This window comes from Oncorhynchus kisutch, unplaced genomic scaffold (genome assembly GCF_002021735.2).
Source record: "Oncorhynchus kisutch isolate 150728-3 unplaced genomic scaffold, Okis_V2 Okis03b-Okis08b_hom, whole genome shotgun sequence".
NCBI classification, from domain to species: Eukaryota; Metazoa; Chordata; class Actinopteri; order Salmoniformes; family Salmonidae; genus Oncorhynchus; species Oncorhynchus kisutch.
The window spans coordinates 15730958-15740922 of NW_022261980.1; the positions used below are offsets into that span (position 1 = coordinate 15730958).

General features: G+C 45.8%; 1 protein-coding gene across 1 annotated transcript; it reads left to right on the plus strand.

Moving 5' to 3' along the window:
- Positions 1–5175: 5175 nt before the first annotated feature.
- Positions 5176–9364, plus strand: LOC109886150 (chymotrypsin A-like). The gene is made up of 6 exons (XM_031812619.1): positions 5176–5305; positions 6401–6584; positions 6840–6918; positions 8062–8242; positions 8664–8797; positions 9152–9364. Exons 1-6 carry the CDS (start codon positions 5254–5256, stop codon positions 9311–9313), a joined length of 792 nt encoding a protein of 263 aa, XP_031668479.1. The 5' UTR covers positions 5176–5253; the 3' UTR covers positions 9314–9364.
- Positions 9365–9965: the final 601 nt, after the last annotated feature.

The following is a 9965-nucleotide window of genomic DNA, read 5'->3' on the forward strand; positions in this document are numbered from 1 at the left end:
AGACTATACGGACAGATCCTAAATTAGCCCTTCCTACTCTGAGACACTTTGTAGATGTGGGCCCTTTAGTGTCCTGAAGTGTTCAGAAGAGCAACTGTGTCAGAGGTCACTGGCCTCTAACCACTAGGCTACCTGCTGGTTACTAGTCAGACCCGAAACCTGCCCTAGACCTCTGCCATCTTTTCCTACAACTCCCAGGATTCACTGCGACTTGAAAAAAGCTCTTCTTAGAGCAATAACACTTTTCAAAAATACTGTATCATCCATGACAGTCATGTTGTGTTATTTACCCATCTGACAGTCATGTTGTGTTATTGACCCATCTGACAGTCATGTTGTGTTATTGACCCATCTGACAGTCATGTTGTGTTATTGACCCATCTGACAGTCATGTTGTGTTATTGACCCATCTGACAGTCATGTTGTGTCAGTGGGATAATGTGAATATGTAGCTCTGGTTATTAGAGAACAGTCAGCCAACTGTTTTGAGATCTTGTGTTTACAGATCAATACTGATTTAGAATAATGTTTGTAGAATCAGAATAACAAAGTCATTGTTCTTGTTATTGCCATACTGTATTGTGTATTGGTAGTGTAGGACGTGAATTTGTTCTACACTTGTCCTTGGTTAGCCTAATACACATCTATATTCCCTCCCCACCTGACCCTAGCTTCCATTCCCTCCCTACCTGACCCTAGCTTCCATTCCCTCCCCACCTAACCCTAGCTTCCATTCCCTCCCTCACCACCTGACCCTAGCTTCCATTCCCTCCCCACCTGACCCTAGCTATCATTCCCTCCCTCACCACCTGACCCTAGCTTCCATTCCCTCCCCACCTGACCCTAGCTTCCATTCCCTCCCTACCTGACCCTAGCTTCCTTTCCCTCCCTACCTGACCCTAGCTTCCATTCCCTCCCCACCTGACCCTAGCTTCCATTCCCTCCCCACCTGACCCTAGCTTCCTTTCCCTCCCTACCTGACCCTAGCTTCCATTCCCTCCTCACCTGACCCTAGCTTCCATTCCCTCCCTACCTGACCCTAGCTTCCATTCCCTCCCTACCTGACCCTAGCTTCCATTCCCTCCCCACCTGACCCTAGCTTCCTTTCCCTCCCTACCTGACCCTTGATTCCATTCCATCACCACCTGACCCTAGCTTCCATTCCCTCCCTACCTGATCCAAGCTTTCATTCCCTCCCCACTTGACCCTAGCTATCCTGACCCCTTCTACTGGAAAAAGAGCAGAAGAGACCTGGGACCAGGCTAACCTGACTCCTTCTACTGGCAAAAGAGCAGAAGAGACCTGGGACCAGGTTAATCTGACTCCTTCTACTGGAAAAAGAGGAGAAGAGACCTGGGACCAGGCTAACCTGACTCCTTCTACTGGCAAAAGAGCAGAAGAGACCTGGGACCAGGTTAATCTGACTCCTTCTACTGGAAAAAGAGGAGAAGAGACCTGGTACCAGGCTAACCTGACTCCTTCTACTGGCAAAAGAGCAGAAGAGACCTGGGACCAGGCTAACCTGACTCCTTCTACTGGAAAAAGAGCACAAGAGATCTGGGACCAGGCTAACCTGACTCCTTCTACTGGAAAAAGAGCAGAAGAGACCTGGGACCAGGCTAACCTGACTCCTTCTACTGGAAAAAGAGGAGAAGAGACCTGGGACCAGGCTAACCTGACTCCTTCTACTGGAAAAAGAGGAGAAGAGATCTGGGACCAGGTTAACCTGACTCCTTCTACTGGAAAAAGAGGAGAAGAGATCTGGGACAAGGTTAACCTGACCCCTTCTACTGGGAAAAAACAACAACCTTATCTGTGATTCCCTAACCTGAGATAACAGCTCATAGATTCCCTCTCTCTCAGGGCTCTCTTGTGATTGGTGCATTTTATTTTTATGTACATGTAAGGAAGTAACTCCTCTACATGTCATTTTATTCAAAGAATAAATACATTTTACTTTTTACCTTTATTTAACCAGGCAAGTCAGTTAAGAACAAATTCTTATTTTCAATGACAGCCTAGGAACAGTGGGTTAACTGGTCTAGGAACAGTGGGTTAACTGGTCTAGGAACAGTGGGTTAACTGCCTGTTCAGGGGCAGAATGACAGATTTGTACCTTGTCAGCTCGGGGGTTACTAGTCCAACGCTCTAACGGGGGTTTGAACTTGCAACCTTCCGGTTACTAGTCCAAAGCTCTAACCACTAGGCTACCCTGCCGCCCCTCCACTCTAACCACTAGGCTACCCTGCCGTCCATCCACTCTAACCACTAGGCTACCCTGCCGCCCATCCACTCTAACCACTAGGCTACCCTGCCGCCCCTCCACTCTAACCACTAGGCTACCCTGCCGCCCCTCCACTCTAACCACTAGGCTACCCTGCCGTCCATCCACTCTAACCACTAGGGTACCCTGCCGCCCATCCACTCTAACCACTAGGCTACCCTGCCGCCCATCCACTCTAACCACTAGGCTACCCTGCCGCCCATCCACTCTAACCACTAGGCTACCCTGCCGCCCCTCCACTCTAACCACTAGGCTACCCTGCCGCCCATGCATTCTAACCACTAGGCTACCCTGCCATCCATCCACTCTAACCACTAGGCTACCCTGCCGCCCATCCTCTCTAACCACTAGGCTACCCTGCCGCCCATCCACTCTAACCACTAGGCTACCCTGCCGCCCATCCACTCTAACCACTAGGCTACCTGCCTCCCCTCCACTCTAACCACTAGGCTACCCTGCCGCCCCTCCACTCTAACCACTAGGCTACCCTGCCGCCCATCCACTCTAACCACTAGGCTACCCTGCCACCCCTCCACTCTAACCACTAGGCTACCCTGCCGCCCCTCCACTCTAACCACTAGGCTACCCTGCCGCCCATCCACTCTAACCACTAGGCTACCCTGCCGTCCATCCACTCTAACCACTAGGCTACCCTGCCGCCCATCCACTCTAACCACTAGGCTACCCTGCCGCCCCCCCACTCTAACCACTAGGCTACCCTGCCGCCCATCCACTCTAACCACTAGGCTACCCTGCCGTCCATCCACTCTAACCACTAGGCTACCCTGCCGCCCATCCACTCTAACCACTAGGCTACCCTGCCGCCCATCCACTCTAACCACTAGGCTACCCTGCCGCCCATCCACTCTAACCACTAGGCTACCTGCCTCCCCTCCACTCTAACCACTAGGCTACCCTGCCGCCCATCCACTCTAACCACTAGGCTACCCTGCCGCCCATCCACTCTAACCACTAGGCTACCTGCCTCCCCTCCACTCTAACCACTAGGCTACCCTGCCGCCCATCCACTCTAACCACTAGGCTACCTGCCTCCCCTCCACTCTAACCACTAGGCTACCCTGCCGCCCCTCCACTCTAACCACTAGGCTACCCTGCCGCCCATCCACTCTAACCACTAGGCTACCTGCCTCCCCTCCACTCTAACCACTAGGCTACCCTGCCGCCCCGGCCCTTTCTATGTTATTTGTTCATTCATCTGAACCAGGCTTAAAGACTATAACATTTACTAACTGTCTGGAAAAACAGAACATGGTGTCCCCTTTTTTTATTGATGTTTATAGTCACCAGACAGGTGCAGTGAAACCGGTTGTTTAACAGGGTCAATCATAGGTGTTGTTTAACAGGGTCAGTCATAGGTGTTGTTTAACAGGGTCAGTCATAGGTGTTGTTTTACAGGGTCAGTCATAGTAGTACGATAGGTGTTGTTTTACAGGGTAAGTCATAGTAGTATGATAGGTGTTGTTTTACAGGGTCAGTCATAGTAGTACGATAGGTGTTGTTTTACAGGGTAAGTCATAGTAGTATGATAGGTGTTGTTTTACTGGGTCAGTCATAGTAGTACGATAGGTGTTTTACAGGGTCAGTCATAGTAGTACGATAGGTGTTGTTTTACAGAGTCAGTCATAGTAGTACGATAGGTGTTGTTTTACAGTGTCAGTCATAGTAATACGATAGGTGTTGTTTTACAGGGTCAGTCATAGTAGTACGATAGGTGTTGTTTTACAGGGTCAGTCATAGTAGTATGATAGGTGTTGTTTTACAGGGTCAGTCATAGTAGTATGATAGGTGTTGTTTTACAGGGTCAGTCATAGTAGTATGATAGGTGTTGTTTTACAGGGTCAGTCATAGTAGTACGATAGGTGTAGTTTTACAGGGTCAGTCATAGTAGTACGATAGGTGTTGTTTTACAGGGTCAGTCATAGTAGTACGATAGGTGTTGTTTAACAGGGTCAGTCATAGTAGTACGATAGGTGTTGTTTTACAGGGTCAGTCATAGTAGTACGATAGGTGTTGTTTTACAGGGTCAGTCATAGGTGTTGTTTTACAGGGTCAGTCATAGTAGTATGATAGGTGTTGTTTTACAGGGTCAGTCATAGTAGTATGATAGGTGTTGTTTTACAGTGTCAGTCATAGTAGTATGATAGGTGTTGTTTTACAGGGTCAGTCATAGTAGTACGATAGGTGGTTACTACTAACTGCTAGGCTACTGCTGGTTACTGGCCCAACACTCTAACTGCTAGGCTACTGCTGGTTACTGGCCCAACACTAACTGCTAGGCTACTGCTGGTTACTGGCCCAACACTCTAACTGCTAGGCTACTGCTGGTTACTGGCCCAACACTAACTGCTAGGCTACTGCTGGTTACTGGCCCAACACTAACTGCTAGGCTACTGCTGGTTACTGGCCCAACACTAACTGCTAGGCTACTGCTGGTTACTGGCCCAACACTAACTCCTAGGCTACTGCTGGTTACTGGCTCAACACTAACTGCTAGGCTACTGCTGGTTACTGGCTCAACACTCTAACCACTAGTCTACCTGCAGGTTACTGGCCCAACACTAACTGCTAGGCTACCTGCCGCCCTTCATGAGTTGTCTAAGTAACACAGCTATCATGCTTTCAGAGAGAGTGAGGCTCTCCTTTGGGGAATATTTACCACAAGCCAACATTGTCTCCATCATTTTTTTTCCATTGGTCATTTTCAAGAAATATTCCAACAAACGCCCTTTTCGTAACCCCATAATGTTCTGTAACGGTGTGAGAAAATGTCCCCTGTTATCTGCATAGGGACAGGTGAGGTACACACACACACACACACACACACACACACACACACACACACACACACACACACACACACACAGGGGGTGGAGGGGAATGCAGAGTCAGAGCCGTGGTTCCTGTATAAAAGACCCCTGCTGTGTGCCTCACTCCATCACGCTGAAAACATGAACTGTCTGCTGATCCTCTCCTGCCTTGCCTTCGCCGGCGCAGCCTACGGTGAGAAAATGTCCATGTTTATGCCACTGGATACCTTGTTGGATACCTTGTAGAATACCTTGTAAGGTACCTTGTAGGATACCTTGTTGGATACCTTGTAGAATACCTTGTAAGGTACCTTGTAGGATACCTTGTTGGATACCTTGTAGAATACCTTGTAAGGTACCTTGTAGGATACCTTGTTGGATACCTTGTAGAATACCTTGTAAGGTACCTTGTAGGATACCTTGTTGGATACCTTGTAGAATACCTTGTAAGGTACCTTGTAGGATACCTTGTTGGATACCTTGTAGAATACCTTGTAAGGTACCTTGTAGGATACCTTGTTGGATACCTTGTAGAATACCTTGTAAGGTACCTTGTAGGATACCTTGTTGGATACCTTGTAGAATACCTTGTAAGGTACCTTGTAGGATACCTTGTTGGATACCTTGTAGAATACCTTGTAAGGTACCTTGTAGGATACCTTGTTGGATACCTTGTAGAATACCTTGTAAGGTACCTTGTAGGATACCTTGTAGAATACCTTGTAGAATACCTTGTAAGGTACCTTGTAGGATACCTTGTTGGATACCTTGTAGAATACCTTGTAAGGTACCTTGTAGGATACCTTGTAGAATACCTTGTAGAATACCTTGTAAGGTACCTTGTAGGATACCTTGTTGGATACCTTGTAGAATACCTTGTAAGGTACCTTGTAGGATACCTTGTTGGATACCTTGTAGAATACCTTGTAAGGTACCTTGTAGGATACCTTGTTGGATACCTTGTAGAATACCTTGTAAGGTACCTTGTAGGATACCTTGTTGGATACCTTGTAGAATACCTTGTAAGGTACCTTGTAGGATACCTTGTTGGATACCTTGTAGAATACCTTGTAAGGTACCTTGTAGGATACCTTAGGTTGGCTTTTTAGTCATTCTGGTTTTTATTGTTGTTCTTTTCTTTTCAAACTTCATTTGATTTATTTATCGGGTAAAAAATGTATTTGTATTTATATTCTGTATAGACTGTATAGAATTCAGAAACTGTCACTGTTATAATCTCTGTTAGAGCAGCCAAACCTGACCCCTGACCCATAATCTCTGTCTTTAGGCTGTGGTAAACCCGCCATCCAGCCTGTGGTGTCTGGTTACGCCCGCATCGTCAACGGTGAGGAGGCTATGCCCGGCTCCTGGCCCTGGCAGGTGTCCCTCCAGGACTACACTGGATTCCACTTCTGCGGCGGCTCTCTGATCAACGAGAACTGGGTTGTGACTGCTGCCCACTGCAGCGTGAAGTGAGTGCTGGCTGCTGAGCCATAACCTTCATAAATGTAGCAACATGCTAACTAGCTAAAAAAACTAGCTAAAATCTAGCTATTGCTCACACTAACTAGCTAAAAGCTAGCTATTGCTAACTAGCTAAAAGCTGGCTAATGCTAACTAACTAAAAACTAGATATAAACGAGATAATGCTAATGCAAATTAGCTCAAAGCCGGCTAGCATATTGCTAAAGTAGCTAAATTATGTTTCTTTTGTGAAACTATTTCAGGACCTCTCACCGTGTGATCCTGGGAGAGCACGATCGCTCGTCCAACGCTGAGAACATCCAGACCATCAAGGTTGGCCAGGTAAACAACCACACACACAACTATTACTACAATTTGAACATCTAGGCTTTTATTTTGAAGTAAAGATAAAGATCAGTAAAAGTTCCACCTTTCCATCCCCACTGTCCCCTATATATCCCCACTGTCCCCTATATATCCCCACTGTCCCCTATATATCCCCACTGTCTCCTATATTACTACAATTTGAACATCTAGACTTTTATTTTGAAGTAAAGATAAAGATCAGTAAAAGTTCCACCTTTCCATCCCTACTGTTCCCTATATATCCCCATTGTCCCCTATATATCCCCACTGTCCCCTATATTACTACAATTTGAACATCTAGGCTTTTATTTTGAAGTAAAGATAAAGATCAGTAAAAGTTCCACCTTTCCATCCCTACTGTTCCCTATATATCCCCATTGTCCCCTATATATCCCCACTGTCCCCTATATTACTACAATTTGAACATCTAGGCTTTTATTTTGAAGTAAAGATAAAGATCAGTAAAAGTTCCACCTTTCCATCCCTACTGTCCCCTATATATCCCCACTGTCCCCTATATATCCCTACTGTCCCCTATATATCCCAATTGTCCCCTATATATCCCCACTGTCCCCTATATTACTACAATTTGAACATCTAGACTTTTATTTTGAAGTAAAGATAAAGATCAGTAAAAGTTCCACCTTTCCATCCCCACTGTCCCCTATATATCACTACTGTCCCCTATATATCCCTACTGTCCCCTATATATCCCAATTGTCCCCTATATATCCCCACTGTCCCCTATATTACTACAATTTGAACATCTAGACTTTTATTTTGAAGTAAAGATAAAGATCAGTAAAAGTTCCACCTTTCCATCCCCACTGTCCCCTATATATCACTACTGTCCCCTATATATCCCCATTGTCCCCTATATATCCCCACTGTCCCCTATATATCCCTACTGTCCCCTATATATCCCCATTGTCCCCTATATATCCCCACTGTCCCCTATATTACTACAATTTGAACATCTAGACTTTTATTTTGAAGTAAAGATAAAGATCAGTAAAAGTTCCACCTTTTGAAGTCACATCAACTCAAACGATAATGATCTGCTCAGCGGATCAACATTCAATCTAAATCTCAAACGTTTTCGCCTTGTGTCCTTACTAGGTCTTCAAGCACCCCAATTACAACGGCTTCACCATCAACAATGACATCACCCTCATCAAGCTGGCCACGCCCGCCCTCTTGGGAACCCGTGTGTCCCCCGTGTGCGTTGCTGAGACCAACGATGACTTCCCCGGTGGCATGACGTGTGTGACCTCCGGCTGGGGTCTGACCCGCTACAACGGTAATCAATAATCACTACAGCTTTTCTAGGTCTCATTGTAAAGTCAGACAAACCTTGGTTAGTTTTTTTGACTAGCGGTATGTTTGGTATAGTTGAAAGTTTCCATTTCAGTTGGCTCAATGTATTTGAAAATTGACGTTTCAGTTGGCTCAATCTATTTGAAAAATGGTGTTTCAGTTGGCTCAATCTATTTCAAAAATGACGTTTCGGTTGGCTCAATCTGTTTCAAAAATGAAGTTTCGGTTGGCTCAATCTGTTTCAAAAATGACGTTTCGGTTGGCTCAATCTGTTTCAAAAATTACGTTTCAGTTGGGTTTCAGTGTAGTCTTGAGTCGCTAGTAGTCTTAACGATGTGAGAAAGATGGTGATTGGCTGACCGGTTTCTAAGAGTTACCTGACCCTTGGTGTCCTCTGGTTCCAGCTGCTGACACCCCTGCCCTGCTGCAGCAGGCCGCTCTTCCCTTGCTGACCAAGGCTCAGTGCCAGAAGTTCTGGGGCTCCAAGATCACCGACCTCATGATCTGTGCTGGAGCCGATGGTGCCTCTTCCTGCATGGTGAGTAACACAAACCATAGGGTTGGAACATTCCGGTAAACTTCCAAAATATTGCCAGGGTTTTCAGACTTCCTAGTTGGAAGAATCCCAGATTTTTGCTAGCCTACACAAACCCTCCCTGACGCACTTACAGGCCATGACACTGAACCTACCACCATCTGACTAATGGCATAGTTCAATCTGAACTTTCACAGTTATTTACACTGGCTTAAACAGTCATTGCATCAATAAAAGCTTGGTGTTTCCTGAGTTCTTAACTTTTTGGAAACAGCCGAGCACAAAATCTGAACATAAAAATACATCCCTAGAGAGAGACTCTTAACTCTTTCTGTGCTCCTTTTTGTGTTCCTACAGGGTGACTCTGGTGGCCCCCTGGTCTGTGAGAAGGCTGGTGCCTGGACCCTGGTTGGTATTGTGTCCTGGGGCAGTGGAACCTGCACCACCACTATGCCCGGAGTGTACGCCCGCGTCACCGAGCTCCGCTCCTACATCGACCAGACCATCGCCTCCAACTAAGTTTTCAACTTCATCTCCATAAAAAAAAATTAAAAGTAGTTTCTAGTAACATATTTGTTCCTTGGTGTTTCTTGAAACGTGGGTTTTGATAGTTAATGCAGCGATCAGCAGTTAACAGAATAACAAAGTGTTCTCTCCGCTAACTGATCTGGTTAAACGCGGGGGGACGGTGCTTGAGAAATGTAACCACTCTCAAATACAAAGATACATCTCCGGATGCAAGGACTGACCATCCATGATATCAACATTCACTAGTTCCCAAAACATCCAGTGATTTTGCATAGCCACATCATTCAACAGAAATACTCATCATAAATGTAGATGATAATACAAGCTATACACATGGAATTATAGAGATACCTCTCCTTAATGCAACCGCTGTGTCAGATTTTCAAAAAAACTTTACGGAAAAAGAAACCCATGCAATAATCTGAGACGGCGCTCAGAAGTAAAAGTCACAGTAGCCGCAATGATGGCGTCAACATAAACAAGAAATTACATGATAAATATTCCCTTACCTTTGATGATCTTCATCAGAAAGCACTCCAGGAATCCCAGGTCCACAATAAATGTTTGTTTTGTTCGATGATGTCCGTTATTTATGTCCAAATACCTTCTTTTGTTAGAGCGTTTGGTATACATATCCAAACGC

What these genes read in the sequence shown, in the direction of transcription:
- LOC109886150 (XM_031812619.1), top strand. Translation starts at nt 5,254, where the DNA reads ATGAACTGTCTGCTGATCCTCTCCTGCCTTGCCTTCGCCGGCGCAGCC. An exon ending in AGACCATCAAGGTTGGCCAG is followed by an intron (nt 6,919 to 8,061) that starts GTAAACAACCAC and finishes TGTCCTTACTAG; the next exon opens with GTCTTCAAGCACCCCAATTA. An exon ending in GGGTCTGACCCGCTACAACG is followed by an intron (nt 8,243 to 8,663) that starts GTAATCAATAAT and finishes CTCTGGTTCCAG; the next exon opens with CTGCTGACACCCCTGCCCTG.